This window comes from Dermochelys coriacea, chromosome 18 (assembly GCF_009764565.3).
Source record: "Dermochelys coriacea isolate rDerCor1 chromosome 18, rDerCor1.pri.v4, whole genome shotgun sequence".
Lineage (NCBI taxonomy): Eukaryota > Metazoa > Chordata > Testudines > Dermochelyidae > Dermochelys > Dermochelys coriacea.
Window position 1 is genome coordinate 10,540,593 of NC_050085.1, and position 27,978 is coordinate 10,568,570.

Below are 27,978 nucleotides of genomic sequence, written 5' to 3' on the forward strand. Positions count from 1 at the left end.
TCTCCGCCTAGGAGACAGACCTGCTGCTGGCTACTTCAGGCACAGCATGGTCCGGGGTGCCAGGACAGGCGGGAAGCCTGCCTCTGCACCCCGGCTGCGCCACTGACCGGGAGCCACTGGAGGTAAGTCTGTGCCCCAATCCCGCACCCCAATGCCCTGCCCCAGCCCAGAGCCCCCCCCCCCCAAACCCGGAGCCCCTCCTGCACCCCAAATCCCTCATCCCCAGCCCCACCCCAGAGCCTGCACTCCCATCCCAGAGCCATGACCCCCTCTTGCACCCCAACCCCCTGCCCCAGCCCAGAGCCCCCTCCCATGCCCTGAACCCCTCATTCCTGGCCCCACCCCGCAACCCTCACCCCCACCGTCTGCCCCAGCCCTGAGCCCCTCCCACACCTGAAACCCCTCATCCCCAGCTCCATTAGGTCGTGGGCATCAACAATTTTCTTCAACTGGGTCCCCAGAAAAAAGTTTTAAAACTACGGCTTTATAAGATCTTGGATTGGGAGGTGTGTAGAGAGGAGGGAAAATTAGTTCACTGCTAGCCCCAAAACACAAGCAAACCAAGAACAGTTGCATGTTATGAACCCTCTGAAAGAAGCACATTGTTAGAAAGGGTTTAGGAAAGGGATTTTTGTCTTGCTTTTTTTTTTTCTTATATTAGTCTGCAAACTTCTGGTGCCAAATGATCATTAAAGGAATTAGCCTATGTATGTTCCATTTGTCAAATCCATGTTACAGTGTTTAATAGGATTTATTTTCAGGGTCACAGGACAAAGCAAACTATTGCTTTCTGAAATTTTGAGGGCCTTTCCAAAAGAAGAAAGTATTGGCTTCCTCTTCCTGCCGTAATACTGCCTGGTGTTTCTTAAAGGGATGGTGACAGGAATTAGACATTCAATCAAATACAGGATTAGATTCCAATCTGGGTTTTACAGGTGCAAATCAGGAGTAAGTCCATTAAAATCAATATAATTCAGAGTTTCACCAGAATGTGGCTGCCATCTCTGTTTGGTTCCTGTGTGCTTGAATGTGTCTCTCACTGTCCTTCTGCTTTGCCTGCCCGCTCACTATCATGGAGCAAGCCAACAGAAAAGAGGGGTAGCACTGTGACACATACTGACACAGGTTTGCTTCATGTTGTTGATCTCTTATAGGGTCTTACTGATCAGTCCTAGACATGAGAGGTTTGCTAATTGCATGGATTAAGGGTCTTTGCACATTGAACCTTGTTCTTGCTTTTGCTGTCTGTAAACAGACACAGATTTGTCAGGTTTATCACAGCAAATGGAACTCTCCAAGAAGACCTGTGCGTGAGAATTCTATTCTCATCATTTAGGATGAAATAAAAGATGATGATTTTCTCCAAATGGCTGCAACCTGTACACCAGATGGTAGTTTGCTTACAGAATCCATTTTTCAAAACGTGGCTTCCATTTACATGCATTCAACATGCTTTTTCTACTACATGACAGGGTGATTGTCAATCATTCGAATCACACATACAGATGAAAGAACTTTAGAGGTCTGATCCAAAGCTCAGTAAAGGCAATGGGAATCTTTCCACTGACTTCAATACGCTTTGGATCCAGCCCTTACTGTGCAAAACCTATCATCCCCATGTAGTTAATAGTACACAAAATGCATCTGTGAAATGACCCAAGGTATAATCTGGACTGATGAACAGCTGTGTCCCCTCAGTTCTCCAACCTGGGGTGCTTTTTGCACTGATTTGCTGTGAGAGCAACCACTCCTGGTCTTCTCACACACAGCCTCCAGCATGTAAATTACTCCCAGACACACAGTTTGACTGCTATGGCCAGCCACTCATGCGTTACACCAGCAAACTCCCAATCCCGGACTTTCTCTGAGAAATATACGTTTTGGACTGCCCAGGCCTCTCCGAGCTTCTGCTAGAGCTAGAGAATTAAAGGCCCAGTCTTGCTCCTAATTGAAGTCAACAGGCGTTTTGCCAGTGAGTTATGTGAAAATGGAATCAGGCCCTTGATAGTTATACAGAAGGACACTGTGAGATCATAGTGCCACTGAGACATGTTTCAAAGGGAAAATGTGAACTCAAGGGGAAACGAAATCAAGAAACACAAAAAGGTCATTTTAATCAGTTCTTGATTTATCCTGTTGTGACAGCAGTACTTCATGGAAAACACCTCAACTTGGCAAGAACTTTTTTTTTTTTTCCCAAAGAGGTTTAATTTTAATCAGTGACCTGGATTGCCCATAGCAGGGCACCCTGTATGATGTAAAAAGCTAGTGCTACTTGTCATAAGAATTTTCCAATTTGTAACAGCTCTGGTCTGTGTCCAAAGGGTTTTTTCAGATCTGCTGATCACATATTATTTGATAATGTACAGATGTTTTAAAATAATGCTTCTAAAGCAAAGCTCTCAAAAGAAGCAAACTGAAAAGGCAGAAAAGCTCACCCTGTTCTGATCATGCTTCTCCGTTTTCCCCTCCTTTTCTTTAAGAAAGTTTGTGACATTTTGCTACTGTGTGTGCAAGGGCAGACCACTATGGCCTGTTGTGGGGCCCACTGAAAACAAAAGGGCTATACACATGTGCATGGTTCCACCCACATATATGTTGCTACAGGATCAGGACTTTGCTGCGCATTTTGAACATACTTCCTGAGTGCAGTTCTACTATGAAAAATGGCACCTTGTTACTCAAGTGGCTCGTATTCAGAGGCACATCGACTCTAGGGATGAACAAGTTTTAACCGCTTTTTATTTCTAAAAGCCTGCACAACTGAGAAGGAGCTGGATTCTGTGACTGTTTTCACTGCAGTTACACTCCCATGAAGTCCTCTCGAGTCAGACTAACTTGAGTGAGAGCAGTCACGCTGCAAAATAATGCTGTAGAGTTATATTAGCAGCTGATGAGCTGCACTAACTTGAGTAGTAGCCTATGCCCCTGACAGTGAGTTGAAGGCATCACCACACTTAAGGGTTTTTGTGTGTGGACAGGACTCCAGTTATAACTAGTGTTTTGCCCCTAACTCATGTTAACTCAGCTGTAAAGACAAGCCCTAAGTATCAACCACAGAACTGTGTACTATATTTCAATCATTTACACCTGTATAAACTTGCTGAAAGCAATTTGGATGAACTGGTATAACTGAGGGGGGGATAATTTAGCGTGCATAATGTTTATTGCAGTTGATGATTTTCCAGAAAGAAACAGCTCAGCTTGACTGTTTGAACCCAGTTTGATTTTTGCAAAGGGCTCAAGAATCTCTCGTAAAATAAGCAAATGTGATGTGCAGTCACTGAAAGACAATAACATGAAATTCCAGAATACCACTTTTCATCATCTTTTGGTGTAGAATGGTATTTTAAAAGATGCTGCCAGGATAAGAATATATTTAAAATTTTCTATAACACCCTAGATTTTTAAAGTGGAAAGAATTTTACCATCTAATATGCCTTGCCTCATTTCTTTCTTGTTTTACTTTTGCACTGCATTCATTCTGGGGAAAACAGACTAGTTACTTAATTTTTATTATCAATCTTCCTGCCTCATGTTCTGCACTTGTACAAAGCAGTTGTGTTTGTGTTGCAAATGCTGCAGGGGAAGCTTAAACCCATACAAAACATAATCCAAATTTTCACTGACATTGAAAAAGAAATTATGAAAACACTTCTGTTTAAATATCTAAACCTGTTTGCTGGCTTTGGGGGGGTTTTGGTTGGTTGGTTGGTTGGTTTATTTTACTCCAAATCTAAATTTTGGTCTTAATTTTAACAGAGTAAAAAAGCAAATCATAAAATAATACTTGACTATTCTTCCAGAATTCCCTAGCATACTCAAACTGTAGACACATATGTGAGATAAATATCCACTGACTAGAGTAGTTCCATTGACATCAAAGGCAGGGCATGTACTGTAAATCACAGCTGAATTTAGCCCTTTGATTCAAATGCATGAATAATGTCAGCCGATGTTTTCATCTTTTTTTTTTTTGCTTTTTTAAACACACACTTTTGTATCTATATCAATATACAGAGAGATTTATATATAAATATAATAAATTACATAAAAACTCCTCCTCCCTTGAATAAACTGTCATTTATTTTTCCTTCGTTTTTAGCACCGCCCCTGATTTCCGCACCAGGAGGTGGCTACATTTGTTACCAATCCAGAGACTGAGTCCTCCTTGTTCAAACCAGACACTAGACCCTCTGTGTAATTTCTTTTTCCCCTCCAGAATTGTCGGACGGAGACGAAAATTGCAATACCAGGTGGCCTCCAACCACTCACTTTCTAAAAATATCTCTGTAATAACACAGAGGTCCTAAATGCTGCCAAGTGGCAAAAGAAGCTCTCTGAACTGCGACTTGTTTCATATGCTTTTAGGTTAGGGCTACCATCTCATTTTTAAAATCTAGACTGTATTTTCCCTCAGTTAGAAAGTTTAGATTTTCATCTCTCCCAAATAACCTCCCCTGAGCGTATTGTGTCATATGATGGCCTACTTCATGTGAGGTAATCTGACATTTAAGGATTAGGATTGTGAAGGTTTCTCTTTAAATTCTACATTCTTTCTGAGGGCACTTGTGGTCTAATGGACCAAGATGGGGGCTGAGATTCAGGACTGCTGCATTCTGTTCCTGATAGCCAAGACTTTATGACCTTGAGCAAGTCACATTTTCATATGTGGGAGCCTCAAATTAGATATTAAATCCACATGTAAGCACTTAAATACTGGTGGTCTTATTTTCAGAGGTGGTGAGCACCAAGTTCCATTGGCATAAGTCCACTTTTATGTGAAGGTAACATTGTCAAAAGCACAAAAGTGTATGTCTACACAGCCAACTGGAGCAAGCTTCCCAATCCAGATTGACAGGCCGGGGCCTAGCAAGGCTAGGGCTAGTGCTCTAAAAATAGATGTATAGCGCCTACTTTGAAGTTGGAGCTGGAGCTGGAGCTTGGGCTTTGAAGCCCATCTCCTCCCTATAGGGCATCGACCCTGGCTGGGGAGCTCACTCCAATATACTGTGTAGACCTGCCCATGATAACTCAGGAGGCTAAATAAACCCCAATGATTTTTCAGTGAGTTTGAGAAGGGGAAGGATAGCTCAGTGATGGTTGTGAGTTCAATCCTTGAGGGGGCCATTTAGGAATCTGGGGCAAAAATTGGGGATTGGTCCTGCTTTGAGCAGGGGGTTGGACTAGATGTCCTCCTGAGCTCCCTTCCAACCCTGATTTTCTATGATTCAAATCCTTTCAGTGCTTTTGAAAAATCTAACCTAAGTACTTAAGTACAGATTTTTTTCAAACCAGCCCACTTCAAAAGTAATTCAAATTGACAGTGTTTGTTCCCTTAATAAATGTAAATCTGAACGTGTCCCCTAACAGTTCAAAAAGTCACTGCCCCAGATCAGTCATTTCCATTTTCTTTTTGACCACTAGATGGCTTCCCAGTATAACAGATAAAGACAGATGAACTTCATATGAATTAGTTTGTGGACTTATTTCAGAGTAGCAGCCCTGTTAGTCTGTATTCGCAAAAAAGAAAAGGAGTACTTGTGGCACCTTAGAGACTAACAAATTTGTTAGTCTCTAAGGTGCCACAAGTACTCCTTTTCTTTTTTGTGGACTTAGTTTGGTAAAGCCTTTACTTTTACCTTTTTCATCACTGGTTTACAAAAAATATGCAATCATAAAAATGTCATTTTAAAAAGCAGCTTTTTCCAAAGTCATTGAATCAAAGACACCATTGATAAAAATAGCAGGGTGGGGAATGGCATACCTTGTTTTTAGCTCCGCATGAATGAGATGGCAAGTATCAGGGGGTAGCCATGTTAGTCTGTATTATCCACAAAAACGAGGAGTCCGGTGGCACCTTAAAGACTAACAGATTTATTCGGGCATAAAAAACCCCACTAAGGGTTTTTTTACCCACAAAAACTTATGCCCAAATAAATCTGTTAGTCTTTAAAGTGCCCCTGGACTGCTCGTTATGAATGAGATGAGCATTCCTAACTGTAACCACAATTATTTGCTGTGTATATTTAGCGAATGTGCAAAGAGACCCTCCTCAAGAGCATTTACACCATGGAACTGAATATAAAACAACCAAACACTTGCTTGACCAATGCAAAACAACCAAGTCAAGAGACCTGATTACAACACATTTGCCCCTTCACCCAGTTACAACATGGCTTTATCTTATTGATGTGACCTAAATGTGTTGTAATCTTGCCCTGTACCTGGGCTAAAGCCTAGGACAAGTGAAGGGAAAATGAATGGGCAAAGTTTCAGAGGAACTCCACTCCCCTTTAAGCACCTAAATGAAGTGGCCAAAAGTGATTCCCTTTGAGGGAAGCAATCTCCCTGGCTCTTTCAATGCTTGGCTTCTCCCAGTTCTCATTGACTCCTGTGATGTGAACATGGTCCACTAGGAACTGGATTCGCAAAAAGAAAAGGAGTACTTGTGGCACCTTAGACACTTAGGCACTTGTTAGTCTCTAAGGTGCCACAAGTACTCCTTTTCTTTTTGCGAATACAGACTAACACGGCTGCTACTCTGAAACCTAGGAACTGGATTAAATCTTCCAAATTAATTCCACACAGGCCATGCAGCAACCACCAAATGGTAACAGATTTCAGTCCTTAACCAGCATGTGCTGCCTGGATTCAGACCAGAAACCAAAGTGTGAAAGAGTCTATCCCATGACCAACTTCCTAGCTTTGCTACGGGATCCTCTACTCTTCTAGCCCACATTAAGCTGAAACTCTTAGGGACAGATGAGCCCCCTGGATTGACCCTTAACCCCAATTTCTCTTGCTTTTGTTGGACTCGAGTAAGATCACTGCATGTTATCCGAAATTTATTAACGTGGAGGAGGTGGTTAGCTGGCTCTCTCTGTTACAATGCTCTTCAATTACAGCGGCGAGCCCGACGTGGCATGCAGCAAGTCTTGGCTTGCAGACTTGCAACCCAGAGAGTGTCTGTTTCAGTGTGTGTGAGAGTTTATGTGCAGTGGCTCAGAGATAGCTCGGGGGGGGGGGGGGGAGGGGAGAGCAAAGCCAGCCACTCAGAAACAGTAGTAAAATCTCCCCAACACTTTAACTGTCAATCAGGCTCAATGGGGTATAAACCCTCCCCGGCGCTGCAGCTGTGATAGGCAGAGAGAGCAATGGGGAGAAATGAATAAGACCCAGAGCTGAAACAGTGCTCAGCCTAATTCCCTGTCTGTGATCACAGATCCTCCACGTGAAAGAAACAGGAGAGAGGCAGTTAATCAGCTCTGCCTTTTGCAACAAGCTCAGAAGAGACTGCCTATAGATACTTATATAGATATTTTAAGAAACCGACAGCCACCTTACACTGACTAGACCGTTTCTTAAAAAGAAAGTCCTGGCAAGCCTTAAGCAATTTCCTGAGTCTAAGAATAGCAATGGGCTGCCTGGAAGGCACTGCAAGCTGAAATTTGGAGACTTGGGTTGCTTCATTATTATTATTACTTTTTTAAATAAAACCCTGCAATTTGGAAACTGGATTTTAATTTTGCACTTTTAAACTGTAGGGGCTGGTGGGTTTTATTTTTTTTTCTTCCACCCCCCTTCTCCCTCTCTCGCTCTTTTTAACTTAAACAAACTCTCTGTCCTCCTCCAGTAGAAAAACATTTTACCTGCATGTGACAATCCCAAAGGGAGCTGAGCAGCGAGAGAGGGGAAGCAACTGTCTTCTGCACAATTTTACTCCAACCCCCCCCCCACACACACACACTTTTTTTTTTCTGGTGGGGGGGAAAGAAGGATCTTTCCCTTCCAAGGTTTTCTCTCCCCAGGGTTTTTGGAAGGGGGTTGAAGCCTGTTCCCCCTATTGGGGGGGGGGGAAGAAAGAGGGCGTGTTGCCCTTCAGACTCTCTGGTTTTGTGAAGGGGCTGGAACAGTTTTTTTTGGGGGGGGGTTCGGGGGTCGCCCTGCCCTGCCCTGCCCGCATCAAGAGGATGGTTTGGAAATGGCTGGGCGCGTTGCTGCTTTTCCCGGTGCAGATGGTCTATTTGGTGGTAAAAGCCGCCGTGTGCATCCTGCTGCCGGCCAGGCTCCGGGACTTGTCCGGGGAGAGCGTGCTGATCACCGGAGGGGGCAGAGGCATCGGTCGCCACCTGGCCAGGGAGTTTGCTAAACGAGGAGCCAGAAAGGTGAGGATTGAGCTGGGGGGGGGCAGCCCCCTCCCCCGGCCGCCACCTGCTGCGATCAGGTCTCCCTGCGGGGTGGCTGACCCTCAAACAGACCCTCAAAGGCCCCCCTCCCCCCGGGGAGGTGGGGGGTGTGTGGGGCTGGTCAGCGGGGGGAGGGCGGCTGCTTTGCCACCCCCCCGTCATCCCAGCCTGCTGCCTTGTGGGTCCTCAGCGCCCGCCCGGGATCTGCCTCGGCTGCCGAGGGCTCTGTCTGGACCCGGGCGCGGGTTTTGCGCGGGGCGGGAGCCGGAGCCGGAGCCGCGTTGTCTGTTTACACGGGTGTCGCCTCCGCTGGGGCTCCGAGCGCCCGGGGAAGGGGTGGGCGTGGGGCCCGGTGCAGAGCTGGGCCCGGGGGGGCCCGCTGCCTGAGAGGCAGGGAATCAATGGGGCTGATCCCCTCCCCTTACAGCCGCTCAGACGGGATCCGGGTCCGATTCCTAAGCGCCTGGAAAGAGGGTAGAGCTGGGCTTTTGGTGCAGCCCTAAGCGGCCAGGTTCAGTTCACCCTGGTGGCTTTCCACTGAAAGTCAGTCCCGCCCCCCCCCCCGTTGTGCTGTTTGTTCCCCAGAATCATTGGAGCTGGGGGAAGTTAAGGAGGGGGGAGGAAGAGGGTAAGAATCTAACCTACGATGTAGGGGGGCTGAGAGCCATTGAACCAAACTGTAAACCCTGCATAGGATGGAAACCACTTCAAGCCAGGGGGTGCGGCAGCCCCCGTAGTTCCAGCACCTATGTTGGGATGTGAGGCTGATTGCCTTTCTCCCCTTGAAAAGAGCTGGGGGTAAGCCACTGAGTTACCCAGAGCAATCACATAGGAACCTCCGTTTTGGCCCTGGTGAGCCCAAATGTGGGACTCGGGAAAGCAAACACCACAACATGGCTTAGATAAAAAGAACAGGAGGACTTGTGGCACCTTAGAGACTAACACATTTATTTGAGCATAAGCTTTCGTGAGCTACAGCTCACTTCATCGGATGCATGTTGTAGGTCATGAAAGCTTATGCTCAAATAAACGTGTTAGTCTCTAAGGTGCCACAAGTCCTCCTTTTCTTTTTGCAGATACAGACTAACACAGTTGCTACTCTGAAATATGGCTTAGATAGGTTTACACTTTAGCTGCTGTGAAGGGGCTGGCGGGAATCCCCCACTGTCAGCTCCTAGGAAGCAATCGCGTAGTGCATGGAGCTGGAGTAAATACCTATTCAAAGTAAATCGTATATGCAACTTGCAGGGTGTATGTGAACGTTTGCCAAGATTCACCTGTCTACAGATTAGAGTTTGTGTGTGGCATTGAGATTTACCTGCATCTAGCTTTGAGAGGTGTGTGTGGCTTGAGGTATGCCTGGCATACAGCTTTGGGTTTTGTATGTGTTTGAGTTTAAACCCTGCATTGAGATTTACAATTCCTTGGAGGCTGAACACACAAGTCATTGAACTTTGGACCTAAACAATCTGCTGACAGTGTACTTTCATCATCTATTAAAATACCATGATTTCTGACTTATTTATTTTGTCAGACTGGGGCTGTGCTATGAAAGTATCACCAAGTCTGTAACTAGTTTTATTAGCTATTTAGCTGCAGCCCTGTTAGAACAATGGTAATAAGCCCCAATAAAATAATTGACATGGTGTGGAGGGAGAGTGAGCTGTTTTCACCAGGGGTGTAGAGCTGAAAACAAAATAATTGTCATCTGTTTCACAATACAGTTCATTTGTATATTATGTCCTATAGAGAATCATAAAATGTTTCAAAGAGAGGGATAAAGCTAACTAGAAGGTGATAAAGTATTGGAGAGTTTAGTACTTTCTGTGAAAATATGCCCATGTTATCATTTATGTGGTGCTACATGGACAGAGTATGTTCTGGCTTTGCTCTCCATATCTTCTGTCTTCTTTTCTGGCTATCGTCTGTCTCAGGAACTGTCTTCACTGAGAACCTTGGGCAAATGTCACCATTTCTATCTCATTAAGTCCAATGGAGTTGCACTGAGCACGATTTGGCCCGTTTGTGTAACAGATGGTGGTCTGTATATAAAGCAGGAATTCTTGGAGTGGAACTTGACTCATAAAACCCAACGGTATTCCTCCTCAGTATTTGTTTAGGGAAAGTTTTCATAACTTCCACTGTCTTGCCCTGAGATTTAACTGGTCTCCCTTTTACTTCAAAAGCTGACTTCCTCTGTGTGATGCAGTGTCTTTGTAAAGGATGCAACCCATCTCTAATGTAGCAGTCTCCTTAATTTTGTGTTTCAGTTGTAAACAACCTGAAAGAATTGCAAAAAAGTTTTTTAAAAAATTTAAATTCCATATTCTAGCATGTTGCCAAGAGACACACAGGAGTTAAATAGTCTATTGTCCTGCGGTTCCTCTCCCATTAGAGTTAATTACTTCAGATAATTGTGTCTACTCTGGAACTATCTGTTGGTTTTCCACTGTTGATCCTGCTTGGCTGATAGCAAGCTTTACAAACTCAGGCTCTCATCCCTGGTATGAAATTCCGAGGTCACAAACATTGCTGGGTGATGGGGAGAGGAAACTGAGATTAAAATTCAGGTTCTAATTGTGGATGCACAGTACGCCTTGAAAGGTCCATCATTGCACCTGCGCACACAGGCATAGTGGTGGAGTTTTGGAGGTAGGCGGCGATATACAACCATGTATCTGAGATTAGAATCTTCCTACAGAGGGGTTAGTTGTTATTGCTAGTGTATGAAGTCACTCCTGATAATTAAATGGGGGTTGGCTTTCACCTGAGATCCTATCCCTCTTATCATGGCCTGTTGGTGTTTTGGGTTTTTTTTTAAGCATATGCAAGATATGGCTAAGCAGATTCTGTGAGACAGCAAGAGACTATCACAAGTGCTGTGTCTCACTGAGAATCCGTTTTAAAATATCTGAGATTTTGAAGATTCTTTAACTCTAAAATATGATGTATTTTCAGTTAAGATGGCAAAGATGTCAGCAAATAAGGAGGGGGTGTGTGTATGTGTCTGTGTGTCAGTGAATGCTGAGCTTGCGAAAAGAGCTGGATTGACAGCCCTGGAGACTGAAGTCCTCTATTGACAGGACAGAAGCATCATGGACAGTGGTAGTGTGCAAGTTCCTTTCCCCACACTGCCCTGCCAATGTACTTCAAATCTGATCTGGATGTACCACCTCAATGAGAGAGCATTTCCTCTTCTAGGGGTACTTTGTTTTCCATCTTCATTCATTCATTGGCCTTATTGTTGAAATTGCCAGTGGGGGGACCAGTTAAGTGCCAGTTGCAACATTGGTTTTAGTTATGTGTCGGGAATACTTGTTAGCTAGGGTTTGGGACTGAGACCAACAGCAACCGTCGAAAGTAAGAGATTTGGGTTATTACTAGACCCAGGATGACTTCGTGCCAGCGATATACCATAGAGATGAAAGGCTCTATATCCCATTACTTGTGTCCTGAGACCTTTCAACTTCTCTGGAGAAAAGGTTTTCAAAACCTACATTTCAATAAGTAGCTGGACAGGTGTAAAGGGATGTAGAATTCAAAGATGTTTAGTAGCACTTCTGGCAGAAGTGTACAAATCTAGTGTATATAAAGAGAGTTATTTGCAGAAGAAACTGGATGTGTTCATGTCTTATCTCAGGTGAACAGCAAGCTGCATTTGAACATACTCTTGTGAATTTTCTCCGGAAGGATTCAAATGCTCTGATTCAAAATAAACCCTATCCCCCCAGTGATGTGTCCAGTTTCAGAACTGCTGATTGCAAAGGTCAGCTCAATCACATTATATTACTACCATTCAAGTACTGAAAAGGGAGAGGAGGACCTTTTTTTCTTTACTTTTGGCTGATTATTGGTTGATTGAGTGATTAGAAAATCCCAAAGGCTTGGCATGAAGTTGTCTGTAACTGTTACAACTTTTTACTCCAGGTTTATGTTAATTTGAGCATTAGCTCACAATGTGGCTTGTGGTCTTGTGCCATAATCTCACACATAGGTTGTTTAGTGGGACATGCAGCTTGTCATCATGGACCTTTAGCCAAAAGGAACAGCATAGATCTGCATTATTTAAAAACAAAAAAACTCTTTATAAGTGATTTCAGTGTTGGGTCTGTGATGGTGTGTCTTTATATGGCCGTACTATGAAAATACAGTTGCAATGGACCAGCACTCCTTTTCATAACTCTGTTTGTAAGAGAAGTGTTATTGACTTAACATTGGAAATTCTGGACCCTGGGCATCGGGAGTCCTGACCAAGACAATTGATTGTGTGAAATCAGTGAATGTATAAGGGGCTGAATGACTGAGTATGATTCATTCATTGATGGTTACATTTGGAGGGTACCGCTTGGATCGTCTAGTCTAACTCACTGCATCCTGCAGGATTTTCTACTATATTAATGTGGTCAAAAATCTGTCAACCCTCCCCCCCCCCTTTTTTTTTTTAATATAATCCCCAGTGATGGAGTCTTGGTTACCACATCAAGCCATCTGTTCTGTTGTCAAATCACCCTTTTAAGGCAATTTTCTTGATGTCTCACTTTTCCGCTACTAAGTTTTATTTACTTTATTGAAAGTTTTGTTTATTTAGACTGAGCCATGACTAAACAAAGAGTTGTTCTGACCGGACACATCCTGTAATGTTTTTCATTGCCAGAATGTAATAAAGCTAACAAAAAAGCCTGTTTAAATACTGCATAGAGATCACCCCTTTGCTCCAACCTCTGGACTGAATTTTAGGTTCCAAACATGTCAATCTGAATTTTTCAGTGTATCTTGGGCTATCTTCTACTGGAAGCTGGACAAAATTGATTTTCATTGGGCACTGCATTGACATGCATGAAATTTGGGCTCAGAAATGATCCAGGGGCATTTCCCCAAAGCATTCCTACAGGTGACCTTAATTATAGCAATGTTCTCCTGTTGCCTTTTTTTGTTTGTCCCATCAGTTTTTTTCTGAGTGAATCTGTTTTTAGTAGTATTCGTAGTTTCTCTGAAAATCTTTGCAGGTCTGTTCTTATCTGTACTATGTGTGCTCAGTTGGCAACAGTAGCTGATGTAGATTGAACTGGTGGTGGCTTTTAAGCTGTCAGTGTTGTTCTTTGTGCTAGAGAGCTCCCCAAACTATCAGATAGTAACTCAGGGTGGCCTTGAGCTTGTGTTAATGCAAGCCTGATGCCGCAAGGTGCTGCACAACTCCCCAAAGATGTTGAACACCCTCAAATCCCATTAACTTAAGAACGGCCACACTGGGTCAGACCAAAGGTCCATCTAGCCCAGTATCCTGTCTTCCGACAGTGGCCAATGCCAGGTGCCAGAGAGGGAATGAACAGAACAGGCAATCGTCAAGTGATCCATCCCCTGTTGCCCATTCCCAGCTTCTGGCAAACAAAGGCTAAGGACACCATCCTTGCCCACCCTGGCTATTAGCCATTGATGGACCTATCCTCCATAACCATAACTTCTTTTTTGAACCCTTTAATGGGTGTTATGGGAACTCTCCACTTTTGTAAGTTAAGGCCTTGAGTGTGCATTGGAATGTCTTCCTCTTGGCCTGTTACACTTTCTGGATGCCCACTTCCCTGCACTAGCAGAGACAAGATGATTAAAGGGAATTACACGCTTGTGGTATGAAAATAAGGCAGGCAGACTGGACAGAAAGGAGCCAGTGCTTGATGGCAAGAATCTCCTATTGCCAATAAAAACGACAAAGAGAGAATTCCCCTGTCAGGCTGAATGTGTTGTTTTATGGCCATGACCTCACTCTGTCAGCACTTGAATCTAGACAGTTATGTCACAAAGTCTGCAAAATACTATTAACCACGATGACGACATGGTGGGCAGCTGTAAAATGCCGCCCTGATAATAACAGTAATTATTTTGGGATGGTGAACAAAATTCCCTGCAAGTATTACTTGAGAAGTTTTGCTTTGAAAACTGAACATGGCTTTTGGGTTGGCTCATATTTCCTCCACCTAAAGGCTTGTTGGGTTTTTTCCCCTCCCCCCAGCCTAAAACCAAAGAACAAAATCCCATGTGGCTTTATTCAAGCAAAATGTCCAGGGTCAAATCCTAAAGTCCTTCCTAATGGAGACAAACTCCCATTGGGTCAAATCCTGTTTGGGGATGAGTACATGCAACTTCCATCTACATCAATGCTGCAAATCCTGAGCTCCTTACTCTGTTTCAGCTAAGATCTTACTCAGTCCTTATTCAAACAAGGTTCCAGGGAAGTCAGTGAAAATAAGGATGGAGGAAGGACTCAGGTTTCTCCCCAAGTTGCAGACCTTGAATACTTCTCATGATCCCTCCACAGTAATGATGTGGATTGTATCTATGGTCCCGTGAATGTTTGACTCTGACCTTTATTAATCATGTTTAGATGTTGTTTTCCCTTTTGTATATATGTGTGTAGATAGTTGCATACATTTTTGAGGTGTTTTTGCCCAGTGTTATATATTAAAAGATCAACTGCATTATGGCAACTGACGGACTTACAAATGAAACTGAGGCCTTGAAGTGCTGACATACTACCAAGTCTGAAATTCAAAGAAAGACTTATCCACTGCTCTGATGTGCCCTTTTTAGAAAGAAACTCAATAATCCATTTTGGAATGCACTGCTGAAGACTCTGAATGCCCTGCTATTTTGTGTTTGAAAACTCTCTTCTGTGTAAAGCACCTGCCATCGGATTCCTAATTTATAGGAATTTAAATCTGCCACATAAGTCCAAACAAGACACACCTCTAGGGCAGAAACATTCTTCAGAGGAAGACATTTCTAGTATCCACAAGATGACAAAGGAGTGAAATTTGTGGTATGGTAGATTTTGACTTTCATTCTGAATGGGTATGATCCTGTATTGGCAGGGCTGACCTAACATACCCAAAGTAAATTCATTTTATGGCCTTTTGTTTCAAATTAGATTTTAAGCTCTTCAGGATAGGATTCATGTCTACCTGTGTGTTTGTAAAGCCAGGGCAATTTGATCCTGGTCATCATTGGGGCCATTGAATACAATCACAATACAAATAACAAACCAGACTCTGACATGTAGTTAGATTATAAATGTACGTGACTTATAGTCTACATTGACTTCAAAACAATGAAAGTGCCAGACTTAACCTCCTCAAGAGCAGATGAATTCCAGTATAAGGATAAGAGATGGTTTCCTATCCAAGGACCTTCAGAACAGAGGAGTTGATCTTACTTGCACCATAATTCACCATTGTATTTGTTTTAGGTCATGTGATCCGACACAATGAAATCATAAATCCTTTCAGAACATGGTTTACAAAAGAAACTGACACACTCCCAATCTACTTTTTCCAGGGTCAGCTGTGGTAGGCAAAAAATATTGTGCAAATAAGCATTCAGTTGGCTTTATGTACAATGTTTTGAACTCTCAGTATAAAACTAACATGTTATAGAGTTTGGATTTTGGATCAAAATGTATGAATATGTATGTATGTACTGAAGCTTCTTGGTACTGTGTAGAGACGTCAAAATGACAGCTGCTCAGAGACTATTTACCCATAGGTCATCATCTGAGGTTTCCATAAGTGGTTTAGTTACCTAAGAATACTGAAGCCAGACATACTGAAGCTACGATTTGACTTGTCGCAAAAATGCAGTTGTGCTTGTTTGAGGGGACTTTTTGCACAGAAGGAAGTTATTTAACATGGTGTAGATATCTGGGTACATTGAGGACATTTGTCTCTGTTGGATAAATATCACTTTGTAGCTCATGAAACTCCTGTTTTGTGAACGGTTAGAGCTTGCATACACTGTAATGGAGGCATGATATACCCACCCTAGCTTTAATTTAGCTAGTACGAATACCAATAACAGTGAAGTTGGGGATTCAGCGGGGGCTGTACAAGCCCACCAGAGATTTAGTTGGGTGGCTAGCCTGTGCTGAAGGCAGTGCTGCCCCAGGGCTTCGCTGCTGTTATCACTTACAGAATCATAGAATATCAGGGTTGGAAGGGACCTCAGGAGGTCATCTAGTCCAACCCGCTGCTCAAACCAGGACCAAACCCCAATTTTTGCCCCAGATCCCTAAATGGCCCCCTCAAGGATTGAACAGACAACCCTGGGTTTAGCAGGCCAATGCTCAAACCACTGAGCTATCCCTTGTTAAAGTTAAAGTTAAAGGTAGCTCCAGTATGTCAGCACATGCTGCAGTCACACCTCCAGTTGCAGAGTAGACTTATCTTTAGATCCTACAGCACTGGAACTGGATGGTTTCAGGGTTTTTCTAAGGGGTTGTGTGTGACAGAATTGCACCCCTGTATTCACACCCTACAAACTATTGTAATAATCTTTTGTACAAAATATGCCTTGCAAGGTATCATTTAAAAACTAATAACTCACCGGTCAATAATATCATGATGAAAGGCATGTAGCAACATCATATTTAAAGTTATGAACATAAACTGAAATCACGACTGAAGTGTGTTTGCCAGGCAAGTCTAGGGAGTGGGTAAACCTGATTCTCAAAGACAAAGAACAAGCTGATGCCTCCTTCCAGGTGTCATCAAAGCCTGATGGGCAATCGCCTGTCAAGTGGCTATTCTTTAGTAAGGAAGGGGAGCAGAAACAAACAGATCTGCATCTTAGCAGACAACAGCAGGAACCTCTTTCACCCTCAGACTCTCTGTCTTCATCCTTGCAGTGGGAATGAACTTTATCTAGGGGTAACCCTCAGGAAAATGCAATTTCAAAGGGTGACTGAACTATAAAAAAGAGGGGCAAAAATGCCCCAATTGATCTCTCTCCCAATCCATCTCTCTTTTCCACCTAAGAAGACAAAAGAAACAGACTATGGAATTTGGGAACAGAGCCTGACCTGAAATTTGGTCAGCCCTGTATCTGGGAAAATGTGGTAAGAATTTCACCTTGAACCAAGTCTAGTTTAAGTTTAGAAAGTGTTTTATCTTTATTTCTCTTGTAACTATTTCTGACTTTAATGCCTTATACTTGTACTCAAAATATCTTTGTAGTTCAATAAACTTGTTTTATTCTTTAATAAAAATAATCCAATGTTGTCTTTAAACTGAATTGTGTGGGAAACTCCATTTATGATAGCAATCTGTTGTATATAGATCCCCTTAGGGCCATAATGTATGTGGGCTGTCCAGGAGAGGGCTGGACAGTACAGAACATATGTTTTTTGGGGGGAAATCCAGGACTGGGGATGTGTTGGGGTCACCCTGTGAGTCGTAACCAATGTTGCTGGAAACCAGAGTGTAACTGGTGTTTGCTAACAGCTGCTGGGGTCAGACTTGCTGGACCAGGGCTGTGGCTATACACAGACACTCAGGATGTGACCTGCATGCTGTTTGGCTGTTTGTGAGGCGACCACATTGAGCGCTACAGCAGCAAAGACATTGTGAGACACCCCCCAGGTTGTACAACCCCTCACCAGTGTGGATTATGCCCTGAAATGTCATAGGAGATTAAAGCCTTTAACTTGTGAGTAGCTGTTAGGTCTAGGTTAATAGTGACCAGAAATCTGTTACTCGGTGGCCTATGTGAGATGAGTTGGTAGGTCTCAGTCCAATTCTTAGTGGACGTTTGTCCTCATCGTACAAAATTCCCCATCAATTTGGAACTCTTGCTGAGAGCCTAACCTGAGAGAATGAGGTGTGATTGGGGCATGGTGTCTGATGTCCCTTGTCTGGGTCGATTGTCACAGTTAATGCACGTTCTCAGGGTTGTAGTGGGGAAGACTGCTTAGGCTGTACTTATTCTATGGCTAAGGACAGGACTTTGCTTCCACCAGCTGTTGTTCAGGCATGTTTCAGTGGCAATAAATGAAGTCTCGTTCATAGCAGATGTGGCAACCAAACTGGATTTGAAATGGTGATTGGAGAACACTGAAGACCTGGCAATAATCTGTATTCCTATGGGTTAAAGGAGATGAGTAGCCAGCATTGGTTCTAGAGACGGATTTCTAGGAGTTGTCCAGACACGTTGTTTTCCATTTCTTTCGTACCATTCTAAAGTGATGAATAAACTTAATTATCGTCGGCCAACAAGGCATTTAATAAATAGACAATTACATTTATTTTTTGTCTCTCTCTTTCCATCCCCTTCTGTCCATTGTGCCTGCATTTTGCGTACCTGTTCCCATGATGACCGTGCAACCTATCTGCAAGCTGCATGAGCTGAGGAGAGAGGGCTGGGAGAAACGTTCTGCATTTTGAATTTTCTACGAGCATTTTCATGAAAAATATGATTTTTGACAGCAACAAAAATGAAAAAATCATCAAAAATGTTCAGGATTTTTCCATGAGCTCTTGTCGGAGGGGTTTGACAGCACCTTACAAGAGATACTGAGCACACTGTAATAGCCAATCAAGAATTTCCTCGTGTGTTGTACATGAGAGGTTTGAGTGATTATTTGCCCCCTAGATCCCCTCTCAATGATTTCATCAAACAATTAACCTTCCTTGCTGGCTTTGTTGACCTACAGCTTCTCAAGTGAATCTACCCCTTCATACAGACTCTGGAAAGGCGTCCTCTCTGTAAGGATTATGTAATCACAGCAATGTTATTTAACTGCTTCCTGCTGGCAGCTAACTTTCCTGTTGATTAAATATGGGCCAGAACCCTTGATCCAAGTCCCAGAAATGGATGGCATTTATTCTTCTGACCTGGACTGAGGCCATGGCCAGCAGCTTGAATAAAATGCGAAAAGACACCGTCTCTAGCTGGCAAATACAGCCAGAAATGTCAGATAGCTGACCTTGGGGTATCTGCGAAGCAGCGTTATGGCTGCTGCCTTTTTCAGTTTGTCTTTCAGGACAGACCTGGCATTTGCAATCCCACATGTTGATGTAAGGCGATAAATAGCAGTGTCATGGTGGAGAAAATCACATCGCAACATGGCGGTGTCTTGCAACCATATCATATCATGGTGTCATAAAGATGTCAAAGGTTAGCCCGTTACAGCCGCGCTGTAGTGAGGAGAAATCATGAGTTTCAGAAATTTCAATGAGCTGCAGATCAGCGCTGTAAAACTGGATGTTCCTGTACAATTTGGGAAGCTTCACGCTGCTATTTGAGATCTTAGGTAGGTTTCAGCAAAGATGAGGTGTCTCATCAGGGTCGCAGCGAGGAAGAGGCGCTACACAGCCATGCTTTTTTTCAAACAAGAGAGGAGCTGGGTTTGATTTCAGTGTTGATCCCTTCTTCTTCTTCTTTTTTTTTTTTTTTTTACTGGTTTCATCCGTCCCTGTTTCACCTGTGTGGTGCCATCCTCTATAAAGACTTGGAAACTTGCCTCAGTCTGTGTACATTGCACTCACATCTCGAGTCTGGCACAGGCTAGGGAAAAGTTGACTCAGATTGGCGGAACTCTTTCCCCCTGAAGCACTAAAATATATACATGGCTTTTACTGCACTATAAAATGAGTTGAACATGCTGTTGAGCTAATGCCTAATTAGTCTGGCACAGCAATTTGCTTTAGGAGAGAAATGCATTCAGGGTGTCCGGTCAAAGGATTGCAATTGAAAAGTCCAGAAGGGATAAAGAGTTCAATATCCTTTTTGGTGGTTGTTTTTGTTCTTTTCTATGTGGATGCTGGCGAGCAGAAGATACAAGGACTGTTTCGTGCTGTACCCAAATGGCCTTTGTAGTGCTGCAGGGAAGGAAGGGGGGATGGGGTGACTTGGAAACACTAATGTAATTGTGGAAGGGAGGATTGAGGAAAGAGCCTTTTGAAATTCTGAATAAAGCCAAGTGCTCGCCTTCATGGCCCTTGGCAATTCTGTTCCAAGACGTCTTTGGTCTTGTTTCTGATCATGTCACCCCCTGCTAGACTTGCAGTGGTGCTGCCTCTGAGCACCCATTCATCTGCTTCTTCCACAATCACTTTTATATTTTCTTCCACATACCCCTCACACATGAACTACCTCCCTGAATTAACCCATAAAGCCTCTGCCCTATCCTTAAAATCCTTCCTTGGGATGTGCGTCTGCTGTGATACCTTCAACAAAATCAGCTCACAATGGCTAAGTCAGATAAGCAAACAAAACAAAACAAACCACCTGTGAAAGATTGAGAACCAACAAGACTGGCCTGTGATATATCACAAACATATTACTGTTCCCTGCGTAGGTGCTGGAACTAGGGGTGCTGGGGGTGGGGGCTGCAGCACGCCCTGTCTTGAAGCCATTTCCATCATATACAGGGTTTATAGTTTGATTCAATGGCTCTCAGTAGCACCCCCATGATACAAATTGTCCCAGCATCCCTTGATCCCTGCCTTCTTTATCCCTTCTTCCCTCACTTGTTGTGACTTATCCAAAACTAGCTTGTCAGTACATCATGGCCAGGCAATGGGGTCAACATTTTAAATAATTGGAGCCTAAAGTTAGGCTCTTCAATTGATATTTAGGGATGTAAATAAGCGGCCTGGATTTTCAAAATGGCTGCGCACCCCTCAGCTCCTCTTGCTCTTTCTTCCTATATGTTTGTTCAGCACCTACCACAATGGGACTCCAATCCTGAGCAGAGCATTTGGAGGACCCCAGCTGCTAATAATGAACAGTAGTAACCATAGGCCTTAGTGAAGTCTGTGGATAGACGCCGAACACAGTTCCTCAGAGGGTACCTGAAAAAAGAGCATATTCAAAGACAGCACATCAGAATTCAAAGGCAATTTGACATATTCATGACCAGAGAATTTAGCCTTTTACAATATCCCTGTAAGGCAGGAAAGTATTGTTATAGGATGAAGAAACTGAGGCACGGGGTCTGATGAAAGCCACAGAGGGACTCATTTCCATTGCAGTGATTAAAGGAAGAAGAACAAGAAATAGACAAGTGTTTATTACTAGCGCTCTCTCTCTTTGAATTTTGACACTTGAACGAAAAGTCTGTGTCTTCTTAGGTCAACCCTTTGAAACTCTGGCTGTTGCTTCCTTTCAGAAGATTCGCAAAAAGAACAGGAGTACTTGTGGCACCTTAGAGACTAACAAATTTATTTGAGCATAAGCTTTCGTGAGCTACAGCTCACTTCATCGGATGCATTCAGTGGAAATGCTGTATTTTTCCACTGAATGCATCCGATGAAGTGAGTTGTAGCTCACGAAAGCTTATGCTCAAATAAATTTGTTAGTCTCAAAGGTGCCACAAGTACTCCTTTTCTTTTTGCGAATACAGACTAACACGGCTGCTACTCTTAAACCTTTCAGAAGGTTGGTCGTGTTCTAGTTTTCTAAAAGCTAGTGACTAGTATCAAGTTGTCTTTATTGTAAATCTTTTACTTGTATTTCTAGACCAAATTAAACATACAAGTCTAGTCATTTTGGCTTTCAGTTTAGAGGAAGTGTTTAGTCCAAAGATGCCAAACTGATAGGGGTAAGTCCTGAAAGCCAAAGAACAGTGTCAGCTTCAGAGCTGACCCCCTGGGAGAACAAATGTGGATTTGTACTCACGGGGCTTTATACCTTAATGCTTGTCTGGAATATAAAGCAGAAGTTATTGGAGGGATGCTCTTAGTTTGGCTCGACCTCTCCTCTTCAAAACATTGTGTCAGCACATTGAAGATTCGGACAAGTCAGACCCAGGCAGTGCCAGATCCATTGGCTGATAACGCTGACGCCAGCAGAGAAGGGTCAAATCCATGTAGTTTGACCTTTGTCCCAGCAGGGATTAAATTGATTCTAATTAATAGTCTTGAGAAGAGATGGCTTCCTTAGCAGAACTTGTAATGAATTTAAATTGCACCTTCTCATAAGCTAGCCGTGAATTGCACCTAATTAAATAAGGGTCCTGCAGGCAGCCACCCTAACGTTGCTACCTTCTTAATTACAATTTATTGATGATATTGCAACCCTGTGCTAACCTGAGCAATTCATGCTTTTTAACTTTTCCTGAGCAAATGCCTAAGAACTTCACTGGTGGCAAGAAAAAGACATTTGAAAACTGAAATGCTCTCAGTTACACACAGGAAGCGCTGCTAAGTCAGCTGAGTGGCGCCTCTATAGCTAAAAGCAGAATTTGGTTCTCACTCTGTCACCCATGGCCGTTGTATATTTAAGGAGGGGCTGTGTGTTGAGAGGGTGTTAATATTGTATTCTGCTTTGTGGTGGTATAAACCTACTGCTCAGAAATGGATCTGGACTGCGACAGCCCTGTCAGCGGAAGTACCCTTTTTAGCAGAACAGGTACAGTGTAGGCAGGGCTTATGGCAAGCTTAATATCGTCCTGTTTCTGTTTCAACCTTGACCTGGATGAAACCACCTGTGTAGGGATGTGAAGGAGGTAGTTTAGGCTCCATGGCCCATTCAGTCCATAATATCTCCCTGTCCAACATGGGGGCCAATTAGCACCATTGTGTCAGTATCTAATTTTGTTATATGCACATTTTCCCATAAGCTATTGGACTGAAACCATTAATTTATTTTACACAGTCTACTGAATACCAGCATCAGATGGTAACAACTTTCAAATCCTAGCAAAATTGCATTTCAGAACTTACTGGGGTATCCTTCCTCAGCAGTAAAAAACAGTATTGCCAACCCCTGCTGTTCAGAAAACATGCATCAGTCCTCAAAACATCACGAGATTTAAAGTAAATTAATACAATTGGGCTCTTTTTATTAACCTTGTGGTTTCTGAACCTTTGGGGTACAGTTGGGTCATATTTCATTGTTTTCTTCGCAGCTTTGAGGGCTAGCAATGTACTTTTAATTTAAACAAAAGACAAGATTCTCAGGTAATCATTTGACTCCAGGAGCTGGGGCTTTAAGAAAAACACCAAATCATAGAAGTGCAGGGCAGGAAGAGAAGTCATCAAGTCCAGCCCCCTGCACTTGGCCGGGAACAAACAAACCTAGCTTATCCCTGAGAGGTGTTTGTCCAACGTGTTCTTAAAGATCGTCAATAACGAGGATTCCACAATCTCCCTTGAAAGCCTATTTCAGAGCTTAACTACCCTTACAGTGAGAAGGTTTTTCTTAATATCTCATTTAAATTTCCCTTGCTGTAAGTTAAGCCCATTACTTCTTGTCCTACCTTCAGTGGACATAGAGAACAATTGATCACCGTCCTCTTTACAGCAGCCCTTCACATATTCCCTCTCGGTCTTCTTTTCTCAAGACTGAACATGCCCAGTTTTGCTTAACTGTTCCTCACAAGCCAGGTTTTCTAAACCTTTTATCGTTTTTGTTGCTCTCCTCTGGCCTCTTTCTAATTTATCCAATCTTTCCTAAAGTGTGGAGCCCAGAATTGGACCCAATACCCTAGCTAGGGCCTCACCGTTGCTAACAAAGGGGGGCAATGACCTCCCATGTCTTACATATGACACTCCTGTTAATACAGCCCAGAATTATATTAATCTCTTTCCCAACTGCGTCACATTGTTGATTCATATTCAATTGGTGGTCCACTAGAACCCCCAGATCCTTTTCAGCAATACTACCATTTAGCCAGTTGTTCCCCATTTTACAGTTGTGTATTTGATGTTTTTTTCTTAATTGAAGTACTGTGAACTTGTCTCTACTGAATTTCAGCCTGTTGATTTCAGATCATTGCTATAATTTGTTGAGGTCATTTTGAATTCTAATCCTGTCCTCTTAAGTGCTTTCAACCCCTCCCAGCTTGGTGTCATTTGCATATTTTATAAGCATACCCTCCACTCCTTTATTCAAGTCTTTCATGAAAATATTGAATATTACCAGACCCAGGACTGACCCCTGCAGACCGCCACTATAAAGGCCTTCCCAGTTTGACAGCAAACCATTGATAACAATTCTTTTGAGTCTTTCAACCAGCTGTGCACACATCTTGTAGTAATTTCATCTAGGCCACATTTCCCTAGCATGCTTATGAGAATGTCATGAGGGACTTTGTCAGAAACCTTAGCAAAATCAAGATAAATCATGTCTACTGCTTCCCCTATATCCGTGAGGCCAGAATTCCCGTCAAAGAAGGAAATTAGGTTGGTTTGGCATGATTTGTTTTTGACAAATCCATGCTTGCTGTTCCTTATAACCTAGTATCCTCTAAGTGCTTACAAACTGATTGTTTAATAATTTGTTCCAGTATCTTTCCAGGTATCAATGTTAGGCTGTCTAGTCTATAAATTCCTGGATCCTCTCTGTTCCTCTTTTTAAAGATAGGTACTATGTCTACCCTTCTCCAGACGTCTGGGACCTCACCTGTCCCCAGTGAGTTCTGTAAGATAATTGCTAACAATTCTGAGATTATTTCAGCTAGTTCCATAAGTACCCTAGAATCAATTTCATCAGGCCCTGTTGATTTAAATACACCTAACTTAGTTAAATATTCGTTTAAAGTGTTCTTTCCTATTTTGGCTTGTGTTGCTTATCATTAATATTAATTGTGTTGAGTGTCTGGTCACATTCATCTTTTTAATGAAGACTGATATGAAATAGGCATTAAATACCTAAGCCTGAGAGCAGAGCACTCTCTGGTCGATCCCAGTACTCCAGATCTCCGAGAAGAGTAAGGGAAATCGACCTGAGAGCGTCTCCTGTCGACTCAGTGCAGTGAAGACACTGCAGTAAGTCGACCTAAGCTATGTCGACTCCAGCTACATGAATAACATAGCTGGAGTAGCGTAATGTAGATCAGTTTACCCCCATAGTGAAGACAAGCCCTTAGACTTCCTGATTTTTGTCCCTACATGCTTGTACTAGTCTTTTGTGTTCTTCCTTAGCAATTTGTCTATATTTCCACTTTTTGTAGATTTTTTTCTTCGTTTTCAGGTCCTTAAACAGCTCCTGATGGAGCTATATTGGCCTCTTACCTATTCATGTTATCTTTCTTTCTCATCAGGATAGTTTGCAGTTGTGCCTTTAGTATTGACTCCAGGGGAAACTGTCAGCTCTCCTGAACTCCATTTTCCCTTAGATTTTCTTCCAATGAGACCTTACCTACCAGTTCTCTGAGTCTGCTAATGTCTGCTTTTTTGAAGGTGCCACAAGTACTCCTGTTCTTCTTACCTCACAAGGTAAAATCCTGAGATTTGGCAACATTGAGCATGAAGAGGGTGCACTATTCACCATTTCCTCCTCTTGTAGGGAACGAGCAGTTTTGTCACTAAAGCTCAATAACAAAAACAGACAGTTCAACCTTTCCAGCTTGAAGATTAAATAAGTGTTTTTCTTGGATCTGTGATTTTTAACCTCCTTGCTAATAGTAAACAGAGACACCAACCCCTGTGATTAGAATATTCACTGAGTGAGATTTGGCTCTCTTAAACTTTGGGGAGGGACCAGGAAATGCTGAGATCCAGTTTTAACAACTTGAAACTGTGTTGAATACGAACTCACTAATTTCCCTGCTACCTGCAAAAAATCATTTAATGGAGGGAACAAAACTCCAGGTTGTTGCTTCCAAATGAAATGTTGAAAGGAGTCTCCTCCATTGCAAGGCAAAGAAACATTCAATATTTCACTGCAGCTCACTTGGTATAAATATTTCTTTCCCTAGGCCACAGGAGTATACGACTAGCTCCTGCCATATTGAAGCAAGAGCATTTCCAAGAACATTGTGAAACTGGGGATGCCAGCATCTCTGAATCAGGTTGCTCAATTTTAGGTTGCAGGATGTGATGTCTATGCAAAATTGCACAACACTCTTTTCTTGTTCTCGTATTTTAGTCCAAACACATCAGAGATTATCCTGTGCTTGCTTGAATGTGTGGTTTATGGGGAGAGGAAGTTTGAAACTTAGGGGCTGACTATCAAAGGGGCTCTGCAGGGTTTCAGTTCCTTGGGTTATATATGTAACAGTTGCAGATTGGTGTTTGACACCTTTGGCTCTGTGTGTGGGGGGCGAGTTGGCACCTTGCATCTCATTTACAGCCCAGGGTTCATCAGCGGGTCAGCCAGCTCTTAATGACATCATTACACTTGTTTACCACTCGCACAGAGGAAGTGCTGTACTGATAATGGGCTTTGACCACCGTCAGCAGCATTTTTTTTTTTCAACCCCAGCAATTTTTTGCAGAACAAGAAGCATCGTAAGGAAGGAAGTGTCTTAACACTAAAGGGATTTAAGTCTGTTCCTGATTAGGAGTTCAGAGGAAAAACAAGAGTCAGAACATTCCTAGCATTCGGACTGTAATATTTCAAGAGCAGTACTTCATATTGCCATTAAAACCCCAGGTGTCAGATCCCCATGCCAGCTATGCAGTGTAAATCCACAGTAACTTCACTGAAGACAACCAATTTACTCTGGATTAGTCTCTAAAGTGCCACAAGTCCTCCTTTTCTTTTTGCGGATACAGGCTAACACAGCTGCTACTCTGAAACCTGAGATCTTCTAGAGGTTAAAATCAGAGTAGGTGCAGTTAACTAGGTTTAAAATAAGATTTTGTGTTCTTAATTCACAGATTTAGGCCAATTTAGGCTGCTAAATCCATATTTAGGTTCCTAATGGTCTGACTGTCAAAGGTGATGAGCATCCAGAATTTCCCACTGAAGTCAATGGGAACAGCTGTTGCTCAGGGCTTGTCTACACTACCCACCAGATTGGCGGGCAGCAATCGATCCAGCGGGGGTCAATTTATCACGTCTAGTATAGACGCGATAAATCAACCGCTGAGCGCTCTCCCGTCAACTCAACAGCAATTTAATACATGCCCACCTCGTGCGTGCACACACCCTCATTCGCTGACAGATATCACCGCTGAAAATCTTTCCACAAATGCCTCAACCGCTTCAACTGGTGAAGAGAAATGAATTGTTCTGATCTTGTTTCTCTCCAGTGTAAATCTGAAGTCATGCTAACTTCATTCGCTCTTAATTTAAATGGGTGTAATGCTTCTACAGTAAGGAACTACACCCACATACTTTTAAGCTGGATCCTGACGGCCATCATGGCCAGTGGGAGATCCTGGCAGCGGGGCTCCTTATGGACTATTCCTTCCCTCTTAATCCCCTCCTGTGGGCTTTGCTATGAGAAAGAGCAGACCAGCCCCTCTGGCTTCTACCTCTTTCACCTATTGTGCTAATTGTAATGGAATAAGTGAGCCCAGAGAATCAAAGGCATCAACATGATTCTGTCACTGTACAAAACTAAACAGTTGAACATGGTTTGGGGTTTCCGATACCGAGAGATCAGCCTGCTTAGTCCCAAGGGCACAACTACCATTAAGAATCTTTTATTAAAGATACAGGAAAAGAGTTAAAGCATTTAAAAGGTAAAGTGTTAAGACAGGTTTTTATTTTAACAATATCCCTTATTCCCTTTCACTTTAGCTGTTGAGAGATTTTTGCAAGGAAACCTGCCTGTTTGACAATCTTTACGATGATGATAACTGCACGTTTTGGGAAAAAGAGAAGTTAGTTGTGTGGTCTGGAGCTGTGGCTAAAGTTTGATTCTGCTTCCTTGAAGACCAAACAAAACAAACTCACAAAAGGGGAGAGAAAGGAACGGCAGTGCTAGGAAATGCAGATTTTGTCTTGGGTGTTGACTTTTACTGCAACCTCACTGCTGGAGAAACAAGGGCAAAGCACCTGGTCTTATCAATTGCTCTGTGACTAGCAAATGTGTGCCAGTGTCAGGGCATTGCTGTTAGCTGCTTCGCAGCTGGTGAGTTCACAGCAACATTGCAAAAGATGCAATCTTGGACAGCTAAGCCAGACTCTTCTTAAACTACAGGGAATAGGAAAGAGAATGAGTGAGGTGGGTAAGGAAGAGGCCAGGTTAGGGAGGGAGCGGGAGCTGGAACCCCATAGGCACATTCCAGGCGCTATTCAGGATTTAGCCAAAGGTGATAGAAGTGGTGATGTCATCCGTTCCCTC

At 43.0% G+C, this 27,978-nt stretch overlaps 1 protein-coding gene across 1 annotated transcript in view; it reads left to right on the top strand.

The window, feature by feature from the left end:
- Positions 1-7,004: 7,004 nt before the first annotated feature.
- DHRS3 (dehydrogenase/reductase 3) overlaps positions 7,005-27,978 on the top strand; it is a 41,323-nt gene continuing 20,349 nt past the window's right edge. Inside the window, exon 1 of the mRNA XM_038377136.2 lies at positions 7,005-8,168. Within this exon, the coding sequence (XP_038233064.1) occupies positions 7,974-8,168 (195 nt within the window). The 5' untranslated portion in view covers positions 7,005-7,973. The remainder of the gene's footprint in view (positions 8,169-27,978) is intronic.